Source organism: Heliconius melpomene, chromosome 17 (genome assembly GCF_056956725.1).
Source record: "Heliconius melpomene rosina isolate 202511_hmr_F chromosome 17, ASM5695672v1, whole genome shotgun sequence".
NCBI lineage: Eukaryota > Metazoa > Arthropoda > Insecta > Lepidoptera > Nymphalidae > Heliconius > Heliconius melpomene.
Window position 1 is genome coordinate 8,336,794 of NC_140405.1, and position 26,460 is coordinate 8,363,253.

Here is a 26,460-nt window from a genome sequence, read left to right on the forward strand (position 1 = left end):
CGAGCTAAGTAAATATATGCTTCGTATAATTTTTTCGATATCTGTTTAAAATTAATTGACGTGTGTGCGCGGTAGTAGTGAGTTCTGTTCTAATTGGAAAATAATTTACAAAATACGGCGTTAGATTCCGCAATCCTGAAGCTTAAGTGGAGGAAAGAATAAAGTGACAGTGCAACCCGCAAGATTAACATATACATTTTGCGTACAATACAATTGAGTGAAGTAAGGTTTTCTGATCTTTTGCGCATTGGTCACTCGGTAAAAAAATCATCTGATTCTGAAGAAGAATATTCGTAAACTCAAATATGTTCAGCTTTTCATCTGTAGTAACTTCAGGGCGACCACAACTCGTTGCCCGTACCACCATTTTAGGATAAAAAAAAAGTCCAAATAGAGAAGAAGTATTAATTTTATAAAAAAAATATTATCCAAGTATAGCTTAAAGTGTTCTTTTTACATTATACTCTTTTTTAGTTTACTCTTAGTAACTTTAATTAAGTGACTTCTATAATCTGGTTTAATACCAGTCTTGAAGCAGGTACGTATACCAGTCTTGACCACTATAGACATAGAGTAGAGATGATAGATGAGAACCGATTTACTCTTATTTTTATTTGATGAAATAATCACGTAGAATTGTGATACATAAATAAATAAGAATAATAAATAAATTAAATTAAAAAAAAACGTACCAGTCGTAGTGCAGGGGTACAAAGTGGCGACTGTAACGCGACTGGTTGTAGGTTCAATCCCACTCGAGGAAGTGAAATATTGATTTGAATTAATTCAGAAAATTCAGTTCGGCCGTTCCCCTGCCTACGCTGCTGTGTGAAGCTGATTTAATAAAAAAATGAATTAATAATAATACAATGTTACCATGTAGTACTGATTAATTTAGGTTTATTGCTTAAATTACAAATGGCATAATTTCTGTGTGGCTTGTTGGTTGCATAAAGACAGACATACCGACACATATCTCCATATCTTTAGGAACAATAGGTCACTATGTCAAGATTATATTGAGATAAAAATTAAAAATATTCAATGATTTACATATACAATAAACGTTGGTATACAACGTATATTTAAATATATTATATATTTAATATTATATGTACATTTATGTTATATTTTATATTTTTTGTACCCCTGCGCCACAACGAGCCTCTTATATTTTATATATGTTTCTTATAATTGAATATGTACATCTTGTTATTGCTCGTGTGTTATATGTAGGATTAAAAAAGATCATTGTATACATGGGCGCTAATTGGAAAATAGTTATACGTATTTATAGAACTATATTTACCGGTCTGATTGGTTTCATTATACAAAGTAACTTCATCGATAATGTTCAATATGAAATCTTTATAATGTAGAGAGAATAACGAAGTATCTTTTACATTTTTATAAAGAAATATTATTATAATAGCGGTTGTTGAGGCCGTCGTAGCAGTGTGGCAGTGTTTCAGTAAATGGGATGTTTATGGGTTCGGCCCCAATCGGGGCAATTATTTATTATTTGTTAATGTTTTTTCTTCGCTTTGGTAACAAGGCCAGAAAAATTCCGTGGAAAGTGGGGAACGGAGTGCCTTAACACTACGTTCTCTCAGCCTTATCTGTGGGATATACGGGATACAGCACGAAACGGAAAATTATTATAGTACTTAAGCATGGCAAAACAAAATAAAGTGGTTTTATTAATTGAAAATCTCCAAAGGTTCACACGTCAAGTAAATTATTTATTTATACACTGGAAAAAATGCAGTATTTCCCTATTAAGCAACATTGCGCTAACACTGGTAATACTACGTTTTTTTATAAAAGCCAAGCCAGCCTAAAGGAGTCGTGGAACCAGACTGATTTCCATTGCGCGGGAAACTTGCATCACGAACGTCATCACAATGTGCACAGCATTTTTTCCAGCGACTTGTAGTTGTAGAAAGCCAATTATTTACTAATATGTTGCGCGAGACGCGAGCACCGGTTATACCGGCACCGGCACCGGCAGTGCAAGTCCGTAACGCCCGTCGCTAAGACGTACATGCAAAAAAACGCGACATTATAACGATGATTTCAGTTATATTTCAAATAGTTTTTTGAATAGTGTTTTTTTTTTATTATAAAAAAAATGAATGAAACTGTTATGAATGAACACAATTTAGGCAAGGACGCTTGGATGTGGCTTCGGGGTATGATGAAGCCATGGCTGGAGGAACCTGGCGTGGAGGAGTTCCAGGGTCTGAACATGAGCAGCCTGTTGATGGATCAGGCTTACATGGTCGGTGTGGCTGACAGAGATGTCAGTGTTTACTCGGTATCAGACGATTGTTTTAGGGTAAGTAAAGTTAATTGGTTTACAATTATATTTAATTTACAAACAGGAAGTTTATAAAAATATATGAAAATGAATAATACAATTATTAAATAATTAAAATTCATAAGTTATTATTATAATAATTTAACATTGGATAAAAAGGCTCTATTTGTAAGTAGGTACAAGACAAGGTCAGTCTTATAAATTAATAACTATTATTATATTATTAATTATTTTTTGCTTAATAGTTTAAAATATTTCTGTTATTTTCCTCCGTAAGGACCAATTCTAGTCAAGTACCGTTAATCTATTTATATCGAAGTTTTAATAACATAGCCTTCGGTTCAGTGCTGCAATCGACACCTCTTGAGTCCCAACTATAATAATATTTGTTTGTATCAAAAATAGGCACACTTGAGTGCATGTATTTGATGTTCGTAATAAACGATAAAAGAAAACATTTTGTTTTTATTTAAACAATAATCTTTACTCGGGTTTTTTCCTTTTACTATTAATCTTTTTGTGGTAGAGTCCGTTACATATCATATAAGACATTTATTTGTCTATTCATTTGAATCATTATTATATAATTATGAATGCTGAAAGCCATACATTTAAAATAATTGGACAGATTAACTGAGAACTTTTATTGCGTAAATTACCTACGTTACCCACTTAAATACATAATGCTTAGAAAGCAACAAACAGAGAATGATTTTCTAAAAAAACAAGTAATATATTTAAAAATGTAAAGAACGCTTAGGAGTTAGAGATATTAGGTACATTTTTTTTTTTATGTTATGGATATTTTTTCTTAGAGGTTTCTTTAGAATACACAAAAACTGGAAATATGCGATCAAATATTAGATAAAAAATATTGAAATTATCAACGCTTCTACTACAACTTTGATCACTTAACTCATTAATTATAGATTAATAATAAGAAAACATATTCTATAAGTTCCAATGGTTTACTTCTTGTTTCTTGACTTAAGAGTGCCTAACTCAAACCATGTTTTCCTCAAAGAATGTTTTCCTCTACGGTGACGTATTATTATTTTTATCAATAGTTAATTAGAGGAAAATAGAAGAGAGGATAGAGAAAGAAAATTAAATACCCGGTTTTTAAGTTTCCTTGGAATTAGAAATATTTTGTATTGAAATATTGGAATCATGGAGTGGAACATATACGAGTATTTTAGATTGCAATAATATATTTTGATAATTATTTTGTTATTAATCTTAAAATTAATTGAATTTTATTAATAGCGTATATTTGGTAGTTGATTTGTTTAATTAACTGATAACATCCTGTTAGCAATACCAATATCTAATTGTTAAGTAATGTTTTTGTTGAAAATTTTATGAAATATCCTTCGATACGCGCGTGTGATTTTGAAAGCTGATTGGATCTAAACGCACATTGAATAAATTTAAATATCAATACAAATAAATTTGTAATTTGAGTGAGTAAATTATAAGTAATTTTTTTTTTATTTCACTCTGTATCCCGCACATAGCAGGGTAGACATAGATACATCCGTTCCCCATGAAGACTCTTACGTTCCCCACTTTCCGCAGATTGCGTGTTGAGGAGCGGAACTCAACGTCGCCCTTTGCCTCGGTACCAGAGCGAGGAAATGAGAATACTAAATATTGAATTTCATCGAGTGGGAATCAAACGTCACATGCGCCACGGCTGGCCTCCACCGTACTTAATACATATTGAAACTATATATAAAAACCTACTGGTAGATATGTAAAGGGTATCGTCCTCTAATAACTTTCTATTATTGTTTCCCATTGATGTGTCATGGGGTTTCCATGTTTCACAGTAAAGGGGTTCATGTTTATAATAATAGCGACTGAGTGTTATGAATACAGTAGTATAATACTAACTTTCGTAGTTAAAAATATGATTTTTTTATCGAATAATTTTCGAATAAATAGTTAAAATAATATATTCTATTTATTTCAGTTCAATTCAACGTAAACATCAACAAAAATCATTTAAAATCTGTGATAAAATATTTAAAAAAACATAAGAAAATAAAATTTTTAATTTCCAACTTCCGATTATATTTAAAAAAAAAATACATCCAATCAGGTCACAAAAGAAAATTATTAGACAACATGTATGTCATGCATTCCAAACATGCAATTGTTCTCTTTCGAGAGAAATTACTCTTTCGTACGTTATCGAGATACTTGTAAGTGTATGCAAGTGTACGTGTAAGCATGTGTAAGTGTGTGTATGTGTGTGTGATGAAATCTACGACTTACGAATAACTGTTACAATAAACTATTACTCACACGCAAAATTATAACGGTTCTAGCTAATATTTAAAATAGACCAAAACGTTGGCCAGTTATCGTTGTTGTTTACAAAATATATTACGGAGTGTCTTGACATCAAGTTCTCTCTGCCTCACCTACTACACGAAGGATATACAAATCAGTATTTAGCTAAATAATAGAATAATAATAACTTACCTAGTAACTACAAAATTATTTATTATATAATTCGATTTTGTAAGAAAAAACTAAGAAGAAATTACTCAATCCACCTTACATCCAAAAGTAGGTAATGCGTGTTGGGTGACAGAACCCAACGGTGCATTAAACAATTTTCTTTATAAAACAATTGAATGCTAAATGGTTCGTCCATTCGGCCGTTTCCTGTTCTATTATACAAATGTAGTATATGCGACTGTACTGTTTTTATTCTGTGTATGGCTGAAATAGTAATTTGTACTGAATATATTTAATTTATAATCGGGCTCGCCCACCGACGGTTCCGTACAAAAACTGGAGTCTCGAACTGTTTATGAAATTCAAGCTTAGCGTAATGGCTTATGACAGACAGAAAAACAGACGGACGGACAACAAAGTGATCTTATAAGGCTTTCTTTTGTCTTTAAAAGGTGCGGGACCCTAAAAATATGCAAATTTTAAGAGATTAAAATCTAAAAAATTAAAATCGTAAATTCTATTTCAAATTTAGATGTGTTTTTTGAATTGTGACTAACATAGATTTTTCTAATTCATATTTCTTTGTGTTTATTTATAAATGTAATACAATAAATGCATTACCCGCATAACATTAACAATATCACTTTTACTATTGACTAGTCTGCTGGCAATTACAGAATGCCTCGTAATATATCGTAATAATAAAATAAATAATAAGAATAACAATTAAGCTTCAACTATTATTTACACTAATTGTTTAAAATGGCACTCACTAGAAAAGAGAGAAAAGTTGAGCAATTAAAAAAAATTGCGATCATAAAGTTGCTTAATAGCTATTAACAGTAACATTTACTGGCCTGTTACGTAACTGCCTTTCTTTAGATAGTTCAAATGTGAGACTGCATAATGCGGTGATTAACGCTGTGTTGTTCTGCAGTTTATTGACACTATTTCAGATAAGATTATTAAAGCTTTGTTACGTCGCTATTATTTCATAATCTGTAATAATTAATATAAAAAATATTGTTTCCTTTTTATTGTTTTTTTGTCTATGGCTCATTTATTAACGTTTACAAATAGAATGATTGAGTATATATAAGTTAATAAGGATGAATATAATTATAAATATTTTAATAATTAATAGTTAATATAAATTAAATATACGTAAGATATTGTTTTCTTATCGAAATCTATGTAGTTTCCACAAAAAATCTTTTAAGAGCCTTACACTTTTTTTTTCTTCATTGCAAATACAGTATATTTTATTTTAATATATTACACTTTAAGACAGATACCAAAACCAGATACCAAAACTAACGTCAAATTATTAATTAGATCAGGTAAGGTATAGCGCGCACTAGTGATTTTTGTCACCGTGATTGTTGCGTCACTGTCACCGTGTACATTACACTTAATGAAGGTGCGCGCATTTGGATACGTGACAATTGGGTGACTTTTTGTCCGCGGAGGACGGCAACACGCCGGTGACGCAACTGTCACCGCGACCATAGATTTGTATGGCCGTGCGCGCATTAGCAACTAAATGTCACTTCGTTCCCCCTTCCCCTTGCGGTTTCCATACTAGTCGTCTTCCGCATAAACAAGAAACAGCAGCGTGTTGCATTGCAGCATCGAATTCTAAATGACGTCAAGTTCATCACCAAGGCAAAACGTGTGTTTTCATGAAGATGAAATAGACAACGACAATACTGATTGACGAAATTGAGTTGAGGCCATTGCTCTATGACAAATCCCTAAAGGATTATTCAAATAGTAATTTGAAAGCCATTACTATCTACGTTTGCTTTTTTTTCTATTTCTTAATATAAGTGCACAGTCAAGCATCTCTTCGAGATTCATTTTATCAAATGTAAAAAATTTCGTCACTGTCATCGCAAGTGCGCGCAGTCGCGAAAAGTATGGTGATATGTCAGTGACAAAATTATGGTATTGTCACGCTGACAAAAGTCGCCAGTGCGCGCTAAGCCTAAAAGATATAGTTGAAATATAGTCGTTTTCCTAATGTATCAAACCAACCAAACGAAATCTAGAAAACCAACAATCTTCTAAAATCTAAAATATAAGATAAGAAATATATTGCATTGTTTCAGTGCCCTTTCGAGCTCCAGAAAAGTTTATCAGCGGAGAAGGAAAGCTGGTGGGTCGTGAGTACCGCGAGGAAGGCGACATGGCGGGTGTACGCAGGAGTTAGCGACGACTACATGAGTATTAGAAATACTTCGTAAGTTTTATAGATATCTAATTATATCTATGGTAATAACCATATTATTTTATTATTTTATTATTTTTATTTTCATCATTATTTTTTCATTGTTATACATATATCGAATAGCAGAAACCAGAAGCAGTTTTGCGTTTGGTCTAATATTTTTGGCAAATTCTCACTAAATAAAAATTTAATTAATAGATAATTACACTTACAACATCACTTTTACACTTCAACTAAGTCTTCGGTTTAATAAAATATAAAATATAATTGAATAAAAGCTAAAATAATAAGCGAAGCGAAGGACCTTCACTATGTAAATTAGTTCTAAAAAATAAAAGTTTTGAAGTTGCATAAGCAGTTTCTCAATGTGCATCGTCGAGTGTTGTCGAAAGTAGTAGCGCTAACTATGAGTAAATCGTATCTTCAAACCGCGAGCTGAATATTTATATATAAATAATATTGAAAGTAAAGAGATCAAGATAATATAATGCTTTCTACTATTTAATATTGTTGTAGAGTACAGATTATATATACAAATAAATTTACGCTTTTTTTATTACATTTGTTAGTTTTATTTACAACACTTTTCTCTTAAATTACACTTCAAACGAGTATCTTTGTACATTTGGATACAAGTATATATATTTTTCTATGTATCATATATTCATTTGATATTATTAAATTACTGTTAGTTATAAATATAATAAATATAACAAGAGTTATAATTTGAAAAATTCAAATTATTATTTGAAAAATAAGTGACTGACTACTAAACTAACTTAAATAAATTCTTGCGTAAGTATTATTTAAATCTTAATTAGATTTTATAAATTGAATTTACAAAAGAAAATGAAAGTAAATGTATATTGGATAGTAACAGACAAGAGTAACGGGGAGCTTCGCTTGATAATAAGCAGACTTATTATGTTTTTAAGTAACAATTTATTATGATATTTTTTAACTAAAAATTTATCGATTTCATTCATTTTTTCTATCATTAAGTTCACTATTAAACTTACTAAAACATGTATAATAATTTTAATAAATAAAATTATATATTTTAGAATATACACATAGCTATATTAAATCTACAATAGATAATTTGATAAAGGACATGTGGTATTGCAAAAAGGGATCTCTACCATCTCTTACAAGTTTGTCTCGTGTTAATCCTCATTATAATAACAATTTTAACATACGAGTACATTAAAGATACATGTCTATTGTTTAATGAAACAATGACATATGATTAGAAGATAGTGTTTTTCTCAGCTCTCTAGGTCTTTGGTCAAACGATCGTTTCCTCGATTAAAGAGAGATTCTATTAAGTAAGTACTAGCTTGGCTGTCTCATCGTATTTCCTTGTGGGTGTATGCCTGTAATTTAATCCTTAGCGATGTTGTAAATATATATATATATATATATATATATATATATATATATATACAAATTTTTAATACTGTTTTAACGTTATCTAATCAGAACTAACGTAATGTAAATAATTTTAGTAAAAATTATAAGCTTTATAAAAACTGATAATGTGGAATGAAATGTGAAAAAGCGTAGTATCGATTAAATAGAAATTTAATATGTGTTTTCAGGACAGAAGTAGTCGCTTTAACCTATGAAATTACAAAAAAACATATTTTATAAGGTTGCAATAATTTTCATAATTCATGTTTATTAATATTTAATTTTCTTTACAGGGGTTTAATATGCCAACTTCGTCCAAACTTAGGGGAGTTTGGAGTGTACACCTTGAACACTACCGGCGACGGCTGCGACATACGCACGACGAGGGAACCTGCTGATATTTATATGCGTGAGTATAATAAATACTACCTACTACGTATTTAATAAACAATATATAAAATTTCTTTAAATGAAACCATAAGCTCTGCAATATTTAACTCTGTATATTTTTTTTAATATTTAGAATGAGTTTAAAAGTTATTACGATATGTAAAGTAACTAAATATTAAATAAAGTCCAGCTTCACGATGTATCCCGCACACAGCAGTGTAGGTAGTGTTAACACACTCCGTTCCTCACTTTCCGCCGAATTCTGAAGGCATTACGTGTTGAGTGGAGGAACTCAACAGCGCGCATTTGCCTCGCTTCCAGAGCGAAGAAACGGAAATATAAATTCAAGTAAATATTTCGTTTCCAAATAGTGGGGATGGAACCCACAACCATCGCATTACATTCACACCCTAGTGCCTCTGCGGTTAGAGCGATATATCGAATCATATAAATTCAAATATATAAAAATTATAAAAGGTTAAAGCAAAAAATTCGCCAAACATTTGTTGGCATTGGGAATGTTGAAATAAAATTGAATAACAATAAAATACCATGTTAGGAGTACCATAAATTTTCCTCCATTTGGAGCACGAACCTTGACACTAATAATATAATCAATGTCCTCGTCTCTCCGACGCACCTTATCGTCAAATCTTATTATGTTTGTAGGTTTTCAAATTGATTTCACCAGAACATTATGTATTATCATATTCTATGCTAGGTGATCTAATTTCTTATAATAAATTATAACATTTACCTTTTAAGGAAAGATAAGTTATAGCAGCATTGACAAGCATTGAAATGTCGTCTTCGCGAATTATCCATAACATTGATGTTCATAAATTCTAAATGGTGACTCCTATATTAAATTTAGGTTTAATAATAATCGGCAATATTTGGAATAGGAATAATCACTAAAAACACTGCCAGAAAATTAAGTATAAGTATCTAAGAAAAAAAGATATATAACGTCATTTTGATGATGTGACATGTTCGAAACTCGAAAGTAATTAGGATTTCTAAGTTATAATACACTGCTTATTTATGTATACTATAAATTACTTTCATAACTAACTTTTCATTTGTGACAATGAATTGTGTTATTTCAAATTTATTACATTGTTTTTTTTAGTTTAATGCAGCACATTCTATTCGTAAGAGTGTCTATTCCATGATATAACTTTTATTTTGTATATTTAGTAATTTTCTATAAATGCCATTTTTTCTTGAAATGTTTTTCCTATATTTTATATTGCAAATTACCATACTTATGTATTACAAGTTCATCCACAGTGCCGTCCACCTTATTACTGTACAGTCGTTATATGTAAATTTTACCGGCCAAGGCATTCAAATACAGATCGGTTCATTATTAACCTTCGCATCGAAGTATAAGTTAGTATATTTTCTTAATTTTAATTGTGTTAAATTATAAAAAAAACGTTTTTAAACTAACATTTAAAACAATTCTTCATCAAACATCCCGCTTTTTACTTGCCGCCGAATTCTGGAAACTGCAAAGGAATGCAAAATGATGAACAATTAAATATTTAATTCCCTCGAGTGGGAATCAAACCCACAACCACCATCCTCTGTACAAATACTACAAAAATTCATCATCAAATTCATCAGCTCATCAGGTTTAACGACACATCCCACTGTACTGTACAATGAGATGTGGTCCACAAAGGTACAGTCTGTATCTTATATCAGACACGGCCTTTAAACGTGATTAGATACGAACAATTGATATATGAATAAATATGTAAATTGTTAGTAGGTAATATTTATAATAAAAAAAAATGCTATCTACATCACTCCTTATTATATTAAACTGGTTTAGTATTCTATTTTTTAACCATTTAGTTTTAGTTAAACTCGACTCCAAAATTATCCTCATATTTATTTATAGGTACTTATATACTTCAATAATTAAAAATATTTTTATAAAAGTCTTTATTAAACAATTAAAACTAAAAAAAGGTTAAATATGTATATAATTTAAAAAGTAAATTGTTTCTTTATTGTTACTTGTTAGTACGACAAATGTGTTGCTAAACTAGTTTGACTGAGCTCTTTGGATCAAATTGAATCACATTGCAAAAATGTGAAATACCTACCTAAATAGACAATGGCGGTGGTTAGTGATCGATCATTATGTTTAAGGGTCGGCGAAAATTGTGAAAATTTTACGGAATTAATGGTTTAAAGTGGAAGTTTATATATTTAGTAGGTACTTTCTCATATCGCCCTTATACAGACAACAATCGGTTACAATATTGTTTTATGTATAGATAATGTTATATTTATAGTAAAATAAAATAAAAAAGGAGACATATTTTAAAAATTATTTAATGTTACTTAAACATGTTAGCAACCCTTGTTTACTTTTTTATATTTTACTTTTATATAGGTAAGTCTACTACAATATAAAAAATAGAGTCATTGTATTCTAAAGCAGAAAAAAGAGTGAATATCAATCTATCAATCACCTGGACCAATCTGCCATATCACCTTATTAGCATTAAATTAGTTTACAGTTAGGACGAGGTACGCGTGCGTCTGTCGACTGTTGTGCCAAATCTTTTGTTTGTCGACTTGGGATCGGTTGATGAGCGTCATCCGTTAGGCGTGACCCAGAAAATAAAGGATTTAAGTGGTATACATGTATATATATATTGGAGGATGCTTTTATTAAATCTAATTGTGACAAAGATGGCCTGTCTACTTTGATCAGCTAGTTCTGTAGTTAGACTGTCCAGACAGTTCAATCATTTAAGAAAGCTTATGATTATTTATTGAATTTAACATCAGTTCATCTATTTTTAAAGTTATATATACATTGAATGATTAGTATATAGTTAATATTAGTTAGTGATAGTACACTCTCTTAAGTATTTATTATATCGACCGTACGCTATATAGAAGAGATCCCAGAAAGCCATTCTGTCTTTGTATATTCTGTGTTCAAGACGGATGTCTATATCAATCACCATGTACGGTCTCGTATCCTTCGTGACGGGTGCCCAAGTCACTGGTAATAATTCATTGACTTCTGGAGTGGGGTCACTAAAAAATAAATATAATTAGGAATAGTGCAATTTTGTAATTCGTAAAAAATATTTATATATTTTTTTAAATAATAATGTTTACCCATATTTAATAAAGTTTGCCCATAGTGCTGCAACTCGATCGGCAATTAAATGATTGTTGTCGTAAGCCTCCGTTCTAGCGTTCGATATTTTGAATAAGTATTTTAGTTCATCTCCATTTTTAGCTCCACCGTCTTCAGAATTTTCAACATAACTGAATTCGTACTCGTACACAGGTTTCGCATTTTCGTTGATTAAGCTACTTACAGTCCTTTGTATAGGATGATTATACACTATATCAGAGTCAAAAGTTTCTAATTGAGTCTGGAGTTCTTTGGAAATATCTTCATCGCCAATGTAGAAATGTCTCACAATACTCGACGCCTCAGCTAATTGATTGTCGTCTAAATTAAAGTTATCTTTTATTTTTTCGTAAAAAGGATCGCTCTTATAATAATTGTTTCCGTAAATGCTTGTCAAGTCGGAAACTTCTCTACTCGTATGACCTATTAGTACAGGAGTGTTACGAACTTTCTTTTTATTAGATAATGAAAATTGATCATCCATAATAAAGTTTTTTATACCGCTAAAAGATTTTTCCCTGCAAGGTCTAAATTTTATATTTAGCTCTACGGCAGCAGCTGTAACTAATTCATGAGATGTTTCTTTAAGAAAATTTAAAGCTTCTTTAGTATTTGTTGCGTTAAAACCTAAATGTTCAGACAACTTAATTGCTGCATCTACATCGCCTTCAACGAAAGTGCCAATGTTCTGAGGAGTTCCACTTTCTGCTATAACTTTGTTATATATCTTTTGGTTGTCGGAATACAAATGGAGTAAAACGGAACTAGCTCCTGCTCCTTGTCCAGCAATTGTTATATTGTAGGGGTTGCCACCAAAGGATTGAATGTTATTCTTTACCCATTGTAACGCCTCAAATTGATCCCTTAAGCCCTGATTGCCAGGGACTTGAGGAATATCAAGACACATGAATCCATAAGGTCCTAAGCGATAGTTAACAGTTACAACTATAATACCATGTTTCACCAAATTTTCTGGACCATATTCCCCTCCGTAGCCTGTACCAAATTCTCCTCCATGTATCCAAACCAACACTGGTAAGGGATTTTGTATACTTGCATAGGTCGGTGAGTATACGTTAAGCCTTAGACAGTCCATGACTTCATCTCCACTACTAGATACATAAGAAGTGAATTGTGGGCATCTCACTAATCCGTAATAAGCATTGTATATGTCACTTCCAAATCCTGGATGTTTTAGATACGTCTGAAATAATACATTTTATCATTATTTTTTATTATTTGCACAAGGCAAATTGCAATATTAAGGCTCGTTAAGTTCGATTAAACATGCAATGTCTCGAATTTTGGTGGAAAGTGGAGAACGGTGTATTCTCTCTGCCTTCCCTCATATGCATTAAAAAACGTGAAATTAATAAACCAATCGTTACTTACCCCAAACGGGTTATCAAGGTCTACTGAAGCGTAAGGTATTCCCAAGAAAGATGAATAACTGCCATCGCTTGATCGTAAACCACGAACAAGTCCTTGATCTATCAAGACTAACGGATCGACCCGAGGCGCCGTGGAACTTACTATAACTACACAACAACTAAATAATAAAAAGAACAACATCTTAGAACAGCATTAAAATAAACTACTATTTTATATCCAGACGAGTATTACTTTTTGATACTACTTTCATAATGCATCAAAGATAAGTCATTTTGTCATAAGGAGGCGTCAGATTATCTTGATGAGATGAATTCGTCTTTCTTTGCTTATCAAATATATCGATACTTATGATCGTGAATTTTTTATACCATGATTACACCAGATGATGTCTGACGTCACCTATATATCTGTGTGTCTCGTATTCGAGTGACAATCGATGAAATATCTAAAACAAATGGTTCATAAAGTACCTAGCTTATAATTTGCTAACAAACATTAACACTTCTATTTAATATCAACTCTTTTAATATACATCTTTTAATTATACAAATATATTTTTCTTTTATATATTTCCCTAAGCATTGCTTAATTTTTAGGAAGATCCTCCTCAGAGAATTATACTTCACTGTTTTTAAATTGGATTTATATAATTTTAACTAATACAATTTTTAAAGAAAAATTGTTAAATAATTGTTATCCTGCATCTGAAGTGGATATACGTAACTAAAAGATAAACGCAATGATAGCTGTATGAAAAGAATTCAGTATTGACAACTTCGGCTTTGTCTTGAAACACTAAATATATTAGATAACGATAAATACTTGAATTTTCTGGTAAATTTATACATCGTAACGATACATAAATGGAGTAAGAGAAAGTTCATTTTTAGGATTTGGTAACGGGGGGCTTAACAGGCTAATTATTCTAGGTTCCTAGGTTATCAGGTTCCCTCTGCCTACCGTGCTAGAAGCGGGATACAACGTAAAGCTAAATGCTTAAACAATTTTTTTTCTTCTTCTACAGCTCTACTCCTGCTGTTGGGAGTATTGATCGGGGCATGGCTCTTGTATGGTGTGCTAAGACTTATAATGTCACGTGTGAGGAGATCAGCCAAGCTTCGATATGGGGATAAGGAGCTGGCTATTCAACAACGTTTACGCGCTCTTGATACATTCAGGGGGTAATAACATCTATATTTATTATATATACTTTTATTATTCACAAGGAGGATGCAATTCTCAGTCAACCTAATTCTAAACGTTTCCACAGCATGGCTATAGTATTCATGATATTTGTGAACGACGGTGCCGGTGGCTACTGGTGGTTGGAGCACGCAACGTGGAACGGTCTGGCTGCTGGCGACCTGGTGTTCCCCGCCTTCCTCTGGATAATGGGTGTATGTATCCCATTGTCGGTCAAGAGTGCCTTCGCAAAAGGAGTGCCGAGGTGGAAGATAGTTTTGCAAATAATTAGAGTAAGTATCATAATTATGTAATTATAAATTGGAATTATTCTGATTAATAAATATGATATTATATTTTATTGAATAATAATATTAGTTTTAAAAATAACTTACCAAAAATATTAATATTGAGAGAAAGCTTAATTTAGATATTGAAGTTGCCTACCGCAGACACGGCAGGTTACATAAACGTACACGGGACGAGGCTCTCACGCCGACTGGTTATACAAGTTGCTTATTTGTTTACAATAAGGGTAGAGTCGGTTAACCTTTGAAAACCAGTATTATTGCATAAGACTGTTAAAATGAATTATGCATTGTTTCGCGTCAAATGGCATGTGGTTGATAATATGCAAATATTTTTCAAGATATGCGCTCTTTTTGCCTTTTGTGCCTTCAATTTTATTATTAGTAACGAATTATATTTTCACTTGCTAGCTTTTGAAAGAAATTTCTCGTTTAATAATGAAACTACTTTTCTTTCTATGTCTTTGATTTTCATTTTATCTAAATTGACTGCAGAAAAATCGAAATCTATATAATAGACATAAGTATTTGGGCGAAATTTAAAACTAAAAACACGAAAAATCTAAGCATATTCTAGGTGTATCAGAATATTTTCTAACAGAATGAATATTGTTTATCGACATTTTAAATTAGCATGGCATGCCTTAACAGATTTTTTATTACGTGACCTTGTGTAGATACAAAATACGTTTGCCTTAAAACTCAACTCAACTTACTTTATAGTAAACGTTTTGTGAATCGATTACCTGTTTTTTCTTCTGGATTAAATTTGTATAATGATGCGTTACTATAATGTTTGTTTACGTATAATTTTATTTACATAATATTTTTATCCACAATTTAAGAGATCCAATTTCTTATATAAGTACGTGCTTTGATACAAAAATCGATGCGTTTACAGTTTTCGCAACGTTTCATTGGAAACTTAGCGGTTGCGTGCAAAACGTGCGCTCTCACATACAAACAACCCTATCGTATTTAGTGGCGTTTACTTCGAATTGCTTTTCATACATTGCATTATTTTTACTTGTTGTTAAAGATGTGCTATCACTTTCTTCAATGTATTGTATAATTTATAAACAAACAATTATTTTTATTTTGAGAGTGACCTATGACGCTATGAGAAAAATTTGGATTGGTATGATTTTGGTCTAATAAATTATTTTACGGTCATCATTCAATCTGTGTTATAATGTTTAACTGATCGCGAAAATTTAAATAATATGATTAGATATAAAATAATCTCTAAGAGATTATAGACTGGATATTTATATTACAGGAAAAAGAAATTCTAAGTCAGCGCAATCCAAAGAATATGCTTCGTTCATGTTTCTACATGTAGCGCAATCAAAACCTTAAAAATTTACTTGCATGCGACTCAAAATTCTGAAATTTAACATAAAGTGAGAAATTACAGTGTAAATAGGTAAAGGAAAATATCCGAAAACTGGAGATTTATACCTACATATATTAAAAAAAATCTAAAGCTTACAAACTATTATTATTTGTGTTCTCGTTGACATTCATTTATGAAATTTGTACGGAACCTTCGTTAGGCGGCTCTGTCTTGTACTTGACGGTTTTTTTATTTAATTACTAAAAATAATAAGTCATCAATTAATTTCCCGACGTCACGTAAGTAATCAAGTATCTTTAAAATATTTTCCATGCTCACACTTTCATTAAAACTGTCGGCTGTGATGCGTATCGATCTGCGGTTTATCTCAATCTAAACAAAATGAAATTTCTTTAAAGTAAAATCAGATTTCGCTTTAAGATTATACATAATAATAGTAATAATTAATTATTAATATAATACTAAAGAAGGTATGCGACCACTTTCAAAGTAAGTGACTATCCCCATTTTGTGAAGGTGAAGTTTTTATTTTCTCGCTCTGATAAGACAACGCGCGGAGTTAAGTTCCGCCTCTCAACATGCAATATTTCGAATTCGAGCGAAAAACGAAAAACAGAATATCTTGACATGTTAGTCCTTACTTCCCATGCCACGTGCCATATTATAGCATACTTCGCTCATATTTCACGACAATCATATTCACACAAATTCAAATTTAAAAAGTGAATAAGAAATAGAGAGACAGAGAAAGAGACAAGTAAAAATAAAATCACATAATTATAACGAAATAATATATTTCCAGAGATCCTGTCTAATGTTCTTACTGGGTGTATCTCTGAACACCATATACGGCTCGAATATGTTGAGTGAGATCCGCATATTTGGTGTGCTGCAACGGTTGGCTGTGGCGTACCTCGTGGCTGCCGGGTTCTATGCACTCACTGCCCCTAAATATTACACACCACCCCGAGTAAGTATATATGTAACATTATCAGTATATTAGAAATCTCAAAGAGTTGACCTAGAATTATACTTTGTGTAAAAATATCAGTTTTAAATAGTAAATTTAATAAATTTACATGAAACCGTAACACTGTTGCATACAACCGGAGATAAACCCGCTAATTCTGAATTGATGTAGCGTAGATCCGATTCCTTGCAAAATTAAGGGGCTTATTAATTTTTAAATTATTCAAGTCGATATATTATGAGACTTATTGAATTTTATAGAAAATTGGTCTTTTCATAAGAAAGATTATGTATTGTACCCCCGCTGAAACGTACTCTCTACGTCTCTGAAACGAACTTATACATATTTTGCGAATTTTCATCAATGATTTTTTTGAAAAGTAAATTTAAAAATTTATGTAGTTTTATACAGAAATATCTAATAATTGAAAAATAATAATAATAAAAAAAATAAAAAATACTCAAATTAAGTAAATATTCTACGTAATTTGAATATTTTTTAGGGGGCGTGCGGTCAAGCACTGAAGGACGTGCTTTCTTGCGTGTGGTGCTGGGTCCTGGCCGGCTTCCTCATCGCCGCCCATACGGCTATCAGCTTTATTATACACGATCCGAATTGTCCTGCGTAAGTTTTTTGTGTGAAAAGTTAATATATTTTACGTGTATTGTTCATTCTTTCATTTTCAAGACTCTACATTGAGAAATATCAATATTCTTCTATTTGACATCAAATCTGTGCACATCTTACTGGACAATGTTATATGTTTAATAACTTTATCCAAATATGTTACACATATAATATATACATTATTTCACTACGGCATAACTTACGTTTAAGTATCAATTACAAGTAGAATTTTAACATTACATGTGCAGTGGATACCTGGGACCCGGCGGCAAGCACGACGAGTGGACAGCACCGGAGTGCAGCGGTGGCGCCGCCGGGTACATCGACCGCATGCTGCTCGGCACCTCGCATCTCTTTCAGCGCAGTGACGCCACCACCCTGTATGGCGGACCACCCACTGACCCTGAAGGATTACTGGGTACTTAATATAAACTAAACTGAATTTATTTCAATGTCTCTAGAATTCGGTGGAAAGTGAGGAGTGGAGAGTCTCAACACTAGGCTACCTGCACATACGGGATACAGCGTGAATTATAGCTATTATTCTATGTGCTATTAAAAGAATTAAAATAATAGCATTGAAAATATATACTAATATATAAACAATAAATGACCAAAACAGAAATGCTATCGCTATTTAATAAAGATATATCAGTGAGCACGTTTTTGAACTAATAGGCAATTAAATTAATCAAACACGACATATGAACTAGAAGCTATAAGGTACTGTACGTGTGTTGCAGGGTGCCTGACGTCGGCGGTGCAGGCGCTGGTGGGCGTGCAAGCGGGCGCCACGGTGCTGCTCCAGCGCTCGCACAAGGCGCGCGTGTCGCGCTGGCTGGCGTGGGCGCTCGTGCTCGCGCTCGCCGGCGCGCTGCTTGCGGGCTTCTCCAGGGAACACGGCGTTATACCTATTAATAAAAATCTATGGTAATTTTTCATTTTACAAAAAAAAAGTTTATCTACATAAATCGTTATTTTTTTCACAATAGAGCGATGTGATTGATATTGCCTTTGACTACTCTCTACTTTCCGTACAATAAATTATTGTATTTTATATATTATGCCTTTATCCTATATTTTAGAGTAATTTAAAATTTTGTAATTTTGCCGCACAATAATATGCAAGAAACTTATGCACTGGTAAATATCTATCATGATATTAATATTGACTGCATTAGTAGATTATTAGATTAGCATAGCAAGCACATTTGCAAATAAAATATTTATAGATGAATCATGAATATTTTGACGGAAAATAGAATATAGTATATTATTTAAGAACTCAATAAATAAATCCCCACAGGTCAACATCCTTCGTGCTGGTAACCTCAGCAGTATCGCTGGCAGCGCTGAGCGTGTGCTACACGCTGACGGACGCGTGGCGCGCGTGGGACGGCGGGCCCTTCCGGGCCCCGGGACTCAACGCCATCGCGCTCTACGTAGGACACTCTCTCTGCGCTCATCTGTTCCCCTTCCACTGGAGGGTACCCTACATGAGGACACATACTCTGAGATTAGTGGAAGCTGTATGGGGAACTGCTCTTTGGGTTATCATTGCTCATATCATGGCCAAGAAGAAAGTGTTCATCACGCTTTGATTTCTATATTCATAGTTTGTGGTAGCATTCATAAATATGCTGGAGATAATGCCTTTCAGAAAACAATAAATTAAACTTATACGCAAGATTTTTGTGCGGGAATATTTAAATTTTAAATTACAAACGTATGCAGGTCTTAAGTAAGTCGAGTATATAAGTATATAGCTCCACTGGCACGCCTAAAAGGCATAAAAATGCTTCGTCTCCACAGAAACCGATCCTGAATTTTTATGTTGCTATAAAAAAATATACAAAAATTCTTCGATTTTAAGTGGTTAATCTGAATTCATAATCATTCATCATAATTCTGCGTAAATATAGACTAAGTAAACTTTTAAGTAAGTTTTTATAGTTTATAAGTATGGTATTTGCATTTTAATTTTATAATTAAAAATTTGCCAAAAATGTTGTATTAAATATTGGCACATATAAAAATGTAATTTTCTATTTGAACTTTCCAAATGAGAATGGCATTTGAATGTGAAATTGTGATGGTGCTTACTTGGTGCCTTATTTAAGTAAATTATTATTTAAAAAAACGATTTTTTTAACGGAACGAAATTATTGCAAGTAGTATACAACATTAAAATAAGCGAATATATTGTATAATGCCATTTCCATATTATTAGATTAATTAAGTTTTATAAATTAGAATTATTTTAAATATAAATTTTACAGTCATATATTTAAAAGTGTTTTAATATATGAAATGGCTTATTACATAAAGACAATTATTATCTTCATTATTTGATGTTTTTTATTAAAATTTGTATACAGACAGACATACATCAACAACTAACAAAGACTGAATTTAAGGCTTGTTTACACATTTCTATATTGCATTGAATATTATTATTAGTACAAAGTTTTAATCCAAACAATCAAAATCTTTTTGTATTAGCATTCGGTGTTCAAATTAAATTAAACGATCTTGTCTTTTTGTGCATTACTGGCCTAAAATCACTTGCAATCCGCATTCTATTAGCCTTATATAAATCTAGTCTAAATTTTTGTATGTTTCAACTGTATTTTATTTAAGCTGTTTAAACAATTTATGTTTGCAAAAATATACAATTTTTAAATAAGTATTTGTTTTTTTATTTTGATATGTGTTAAAATAATTTATACTATTTTAATTAATTTTTAATTTACACAAAAACAGTTTTAGAACAACAAATCAATAATTTTAAATTTTTAAAGCTTCGATTTTTAAGTTTAAAATTAGTTGTAAAACAAAAACAAATTTACAAATGTAATGCTACGATTATATTAACTTAATATTTTAGTTATATATATTTTTTAATTTATATAGAGTGGCATACTTTAACATATTAATTATATCTAAAAGGAAACAAATTGATAACCGATAAAATGCAATAAATTAAAACATATCTAGATAATTAAAACTAGGTTAGGGAAAATAATAAAACAATCGATGTACAATATCCGACGCTTTATTAGCTCAAGGTGACAGTAAATCCGCAATGTCATTGGAAAAATTATAATAAAAGAAACGATTCAACAAATCATGACTCAAGGTAACAGCGAATAGTTTTAACAAATAAAACTATCAATAAAATTATTACACTTTAATATTAACAAACAACCCCGACACGTGAGTGTCACTTCACTCTCCGCCCGCTGACCACGACATGTTCATTCGATATTATTACTATTTTTCTATTTAATCTACAAAATATAAATTGTTTTAAAATAGCAGGAATTTTTAAAGATAGAAAAAATATAGAATTAACAATAAATAGGTAGAAAAGAACCTAGACGTCAATTAAATGATTATTGACGTCCCTGAGATTAACAGATGCTTTTAAGATATTATAAAGTTTTAAATAGTCCTCTGCCAAATAAACATAGCTATAGCTGCAATTGAATATCAAATAAACATGTCGCGATCGTCACCCAGTGTGCGGTGCTCACACTAACTAAGTTTGGCATTTAGTTTACAATAATAATGTATTTCATCGATACGATATCGATAAAACTTTACATCGATAAGTTAAATATCAACTACTTTAGTAAATTTATAAGTCGTTTTCGATTAAATCACTCTTTTGTAGACGGTAAATGCCATATTAGGAATAAAATATGTTATATAAAAGTTAAATACTTTCTTTAATATACATATATGCATACAGTACAGCTTTCAAAAAATCACCATTCATTATTCTACCTTAGTTTATGGTAAAATTGATAACCGACAGCGGGTTCAACACTAATGATACTAACTTACTCGTATAGCGACAGACACGTAAAACAGTGTTTATATATATTTCTAAAATTTCATTAGAAAAAAATCTCTTAAAATATATCTCAATAAATTCTTTTAAAAATTATTCCCTTTGAGTCGGGACCGATATATTACATTCAGCGCGATATAAATAGATTTATTCTCTTACACCTAAATAGGAAGAACTTCTAATCATGTAAAAGAGAACATAGTAATTGCACACATAGTAAAATGTAAGATGGACGATTACGAATCATTACTAGAATCGATATATGGCTGTAATAAATAAGTTAACAAAAACAATAATAGTAATAGCATAATTTCATTGTATAAAACTTTGAAAATAAAAAAAATTTGAAAAGACAATTAAACATGATATACAACATCGAGATATTAGATGATTGTTCAATCGATACAGATTTCGATTTAATCGTAATCGTCCATCTCTAGTATATACTAACACGAATATGCTGATTGGATGAGTGTAAATATATTCTACATATATATAGATGTTACTAGAATTCCGTCTTGTATTTTTATTTAGAATTCTAAAAATTTTATATAAGTTATATAAATATAATTTGTTTAAACGCTATATCAAATATGTTTTACCAAATAGGTAACAACGAAATCCAGTAACATCCGAACTAAAATGAATGCGATACATTACTCTTAAACAACATAGCAGGTAATGATTTGTACAGGCGTTAGATATTAAGTTAAACGTAAGTACTCGAGCTCACTTTAAGTCACTCATAACTAAAGAAAATGGAATGTTTAGTACATAGAATGTTAGAAACGTGTTGCAAACAAACGTGTTTTGGCAAGACCTAACTGTTCTGCGAGATTCTATGAATAATTTAAGTAGTGGATGACTATTATATTATTGTTAGCGGTTAATTAGCGTTAGTTACGTTACTTTCGTCGAAGGCATGCCATTTGTACTTGTCCAACTATAGAGCAAAGACTAGACGCAACCGAAAAAAGAACATTTTACACGGTTCAATTAGGTCCGTTAGATGCGTATATCTAAATCTTAAATATGATAAATCTCTAGGACGATACACATTTCGCTATAAATGCAAATTCATGGAATTCAATATAACAGGTAAGGCGAGCCTTACATTATTATGCTACTGCGGAAACATCTCTACACTATCCGATTATTATAGCAGAAATTTACAAAAAAATATTAATAGTTAAAACTAATTTCATATTATAATTAAAATATTTTAAAAAGATTGTTTGTAGAAACGATTCGATAATCGATTAAAAAATTCGATAAATCGATGCAAGTATGTAACAACACATAGAGTTTTTGCTATAATAAGCGCACAACGAAACAGTTTCATTATACTTTCTCGTCAAATCACAACAATCGACATAAAATTATAAGACCAATAACATGTAGTGTGATCAACAGAACTCAAATTAATTATTATGAAAAGTAAAGCGACGATACGCTTTGGGTAACAATATAATTTTTAACCTAATTGCATATTTTAATAAAAACACGCACAAATCAAGACTTTAATTATTTATACGCCAGTCGGCATTTTAAATATATTACGAGATTTCAAACAACACACGTAAATATCGATATTTATCTAAGACTCAGCACTATTCCCTGTCATCGAGTCATCGGATCGCGATCGATACACATTCTGAGTTTACAAAATAAATACCTAATGTGGCACTCGAAGCTTGCTATACCTAAAACTAGAGGCGGGCGATTGCGAACGATCGTAATCGATTTAATTAAATATTTCAATATAATTAGTACACACAGTACGTAAAATGATATCGATTTATCTTTCATAATCGCCGAGCTCATACCAAAATGCAGGTATATCATTATCCAGCACCACAACAATAACTATTTACTAACGAATACAATGAGCAACCATTCTAAACAGTTCTTTCCTTTGGACTTGTGTAAAATTACATCCAAAATATACAAATACACTTCGCTACGGGACGTCGTTGTATAACGGACTTCGCAAACAATATGAGAGCTATCACTTCTCACAGTCTTATATCCTGATCACTATAACGGGCTAATACTGTTACAACTTCTATATAAAACACAGAATTGTCAAGAAATAGTATATATGATATGAAATTTAAAAAACAAATGTATAAGTTCAAAAGTTTAAGTTTAGGCCTGAGTTAAAGTTAACGTGATCAATTGATTTTAATATGTTCAGAAAGTTAAGTCCCTGTGCAGTTCTGTGGGCGCCGACGTCAGTGACGTCATGGCCAGCGCAGTGACGTCACCGACGTCATCGTCGTGTTGGTGACGTCACTTGCGGACGCCCCGCGTGACGAGCGCCTGCAGGGCCGCCAGTTGGCTCAGAAGATTCGCGTTGGACTGTTCCAGGGTATCCACCCTTTTCCTATAATCTGAGTTTTCAGATACTAAGATTTCTACTTTCCTTTCTAATTGGTCCATGTATTCCTTTTTCTTGCGCCTGCTTTCTTGTGCTGATATCTGTAAAAATAAATTTGAAAATCAATAATTTTTAATTACAATACAACAGTATATGAAACAAAATGTATTTTAAGTTATAATTTAAGCGAAGAAATACCTTACAGTCAGTTAATAGAATTTGTCATTACCAAGTTTGTTTGTAAAGAAATCACCAAATACGTGGGTAGATGTATATTTAGGGAAAATTTAAATTAATTAAAATTGCGACGTTCAAAAGGAAGTTAGTAACTTTGATAAACGTAAAATACCTTATTTTTAATTTTCCTCCTAATTTTCTTAAGAGATTTCTCTTCAGCCTTTGTGAGGGGCAAGCGCGTTGGTACTGGGTAGCCCTCGGCTAATAATGTGCGTTTTTCTTCTTCAGTTAACACTAACGTGCCCGTTGAACCTTTCTGTAAATAAAATAATATTGAATAAACACAAAATATTTAAATTAGTAATGCACTTATAATGCCAAGGGACATCGTATGACTGTAAGCGTAATGGTTGAGGGTTCGACTCCAATTCGGAGAAATTAATCATTTTCCTCCATTTTTACAAGACAAAGCGGCTTAGCGTTCCGAAACTTATCACACTATATCTCGGATTAGGGAGGAGCATGGAAAACGAAGTACATCGACATTAATGCCACCCTGCCTACTCTGTTATTATGGAGGATACGACAGAGAGAAGTTGAAAAAAAAGTAATGCGTTAAGTTCATCTAAATCAGGGCGACAGCGACTCGTCGATAGTACAGTAAACAACGATGATTCGACCAACCAACCCTAATGAAAAAAAGACAACCTATACTAACTTATTTCCCTATAAAATCCTATAATTAATTATTTAATTACTATAAACAAACAACTTACCGGTTGACTGCTAATTAGCGGTGTGTTGATCGGCTGTCGCGAGTGATGCGACACGTACAGGTGCGAGCGGCGCGGCGGGGCGGCGGGCGCGGGGGGAGGGGCCGCCTCGTGGGCGGGGGACAGCGCGCCTTCGCTGTCCGACGACGACAGCGACGATGGCGGTGTAGGTGGTAGGTTGAACCCTGCTGTGTTTAGGAGAAATAGTTGTAAATATCGGCATTTATTACACCAACCAACAGATTCGACTTCGTAAGGAATGCTGAGAATGGAGTGTCTTGACACTAGGTTACCTAATAAAGTTTAAAGAGAGTTTGAAACTAAAACTTACAGCGTATCACGTATTATTTCACTTGAGGTGATATCATGGTATTATATCTTAATGTCAATAGCCTTTGAAATATTTTATTCGAATACGAATATAAATAAATAAGTTTTCGATCTCCATAACATATATTTAGCAACATACATAATATAACTCTGACGATACTTAAATAAATATCAAGGCGGGGAGAAGCGACAAAAAGTCGACTATAAAATATCAATTTAATTAAAACTTCACAGTTATCAATATGCGCTATCGGTTCAAAGCTGTAAGTAGGGCGGTACCTGAAGTGCCTGAGGACGTGACTTTAATCGACAGCTTGTTGTTGTTCAGGGAGTTGGCGATGCGAGGCGCCGCGCTCAGCAGGAGCTGTGGCACGCCCGCCGCTCCCACCTTCTGTAGGACGGCTTGTGGCATGTGGATTGTACCGGTCTGTGTAGAGAAATATATAGATAGAGAGATATATATAAATTTATAGGCTTCATTTGATATAACATCAAATGAAGCCTATAAATTTTCTAAATAACAATAAATTGAACCTATAAGTTTTCTAAATAAGATCAAATTGAACTTGGCTGTTAAATCTTTTAACATACACTTCTTTCAATATATGTAACTGTGAAAGGAAAGTGATTGGCATATCGTTATTAAAACTGATTCTATAACTAAACTAAAATAAATAAGCCATATATAATACAGGAAACATTTACGCCATGTTAGAATGTTATACAATAATAATAACTATATTTGGTTGAAAAGATTGCGTGGTCTAGTATCTGATCTCTATATACATCAATTAGTATGCCGATAACTGCTGTATAATTCTGAAGAAAATTTGCATCTTTTAAGTATAGCAGCACCCGATTTCGCAAACTTTTAATACTGCTTATAATAAATCTAACAGTACTACGTACATTCAAAGTATAAAGTCAGCATATTTTTCAAGAACAGCAAGTATACAAAATGGATTTGTAAGAAAAACAGAAAGGTCTTGTCGATTATACTCAACATTTCGTTTGCGCTTGTCAAACCACATTATCGAGACCGTAAAGTAACCTTTTCGTACATGGCATATAAACATATAGGCAGTGTGTAATTACACCAGATCTTAAGTTC

General features: G+C 32.0%; 3 protein-coding genes across 7 annotated transcripts in view; 1 reads left to right on the forward strand and 2 right to left on the reverse strand.

Moving 5' to 3' along the window:
• Hgsnat (Heparan-alpha-glucosaminide N-acetyltransferase) overlaps nucleotides 1-20,520 on the forward strand; it is a 21,655-nt gene extending 1,135 nt beyond the window's left edge. Inside the window, exons 1-11 of one of the 4 annotated variants that reach the window (XM_085200994.1) lie at nucleotides 52-222; nucleotides 2,166-2,338; nucleotides 6,901-7,031; nucleotides 8,726-8,841; nucleotides 14,414-14,570; nucleotides 14,660-14,864; nucleotides 17,039-17,206; nucleotides 17,709-17,830; nucleotides 18,082-18,251; nucleotides 18,577-18,763; nucleotides 19,140-20,520. In XM_085200994.1, coding sequence (XP_085057120.1) covers nucleotides 2,180-2,338; nucleotides 6,901-7,031; nucleotides 8,726-8,841; nucleotides 14,414-14,570; nucleotides 14,660-14,864; nucleotides 17,039-17,206; nucleotides 17,709-17,830; nucleotides 18,082-18,251; nucleotides 18,577-18,763; nucleotides 19,140-19,434 — 1,710 coding nt within the window. In that variant the 5' untranslated portion in view covers nucleotides 52-222; nucleotides 2,166-2,179 and the 3' untranslated portion in view covers nucleotides 19,435-20,520. Of the gene's footprint in view, nucleotides 1-51; nucleotides 223-251; nucleotides 539-1,450; nucleotides 2,339-6,900; nucleotides 7,032-8,725; nucleotides 8,842-14,413; nucleotides 14,571-14,659; nucleotides 14,865-17,038; nucleotides 17,207-17,708; nucleotides 17,831-18,081; nucleotides 18,252-18,576; nucleotides 18,764-19,139 lie in introns of those variants that run through there. The other 3 variants (XM_085200995.1, XM_085200992.1, XM_085200993.1) reach the window with 3 other exon arrangements.
• On the reverse strand, nucleotides 11,596-13,676 carry LOC146530147 (esterase FE4-like). Its single transcript, XM_085201009.1, has 3 exons — nucleotides 13,390-13,676; nucleotides 11,976-13,201; nucleotides 11,596-11,891 (listed from the first exon to the last, which is right to left on the reverse strand). The coding sequence occupies exons 1-3, from the start codon at nucleotides 13,567-13,569 to the stop codon at nucleotides 11,690-11,692; spliced, it is 1,608 nt and encodes a 535-aa protein (XP_085057135.1). The 5' UTR covers nucleotides 13,570-13,676; the 3' UTR covers nucleotides 11,596-11,689.
• A 352-nt stretch (nucleotides 20,521-20,872) lies between the features above and the next one.
• Nucleotides 20,873-26,460, reverse strand: part of CrebA (Cyclic-AMP response element binding protein A) — a 90,294-nt gene continuing 84,706 nt past the window's right edge. The window contains exons 4-7 of one of the 2 annotated variants that reach the window (XM_085200475.1): nucleotides 25,629-25,776; nucleotides 25,023-25,204; nucleotides 24,419-24,562; nucleotides 20,873-24,170 (exon numbers count right to left, since the gene is read on the reverse strand). In XM_085200475.1, the coding sequence (XP_085056601.1) occupies nucleotides 23,982-24,170; nucleotides 24,419-24,562; nucleotides 25,023-25,204; nucleotides 25,629-25,776 (663 nt within the window). In that variant the 3' untranslated portion in view covers nucleotides 20,873-23,981. Of the gene's footprint in view, nucleotides 24,171-24,418; nucleotides 24,563-25,022; nucleotides 25,208-25,628; nucleotides 25,777-26,460 lie in introns of both variants that reach the window. The other variant, XM_085200474.1, reaches the window with a different exon arrangement.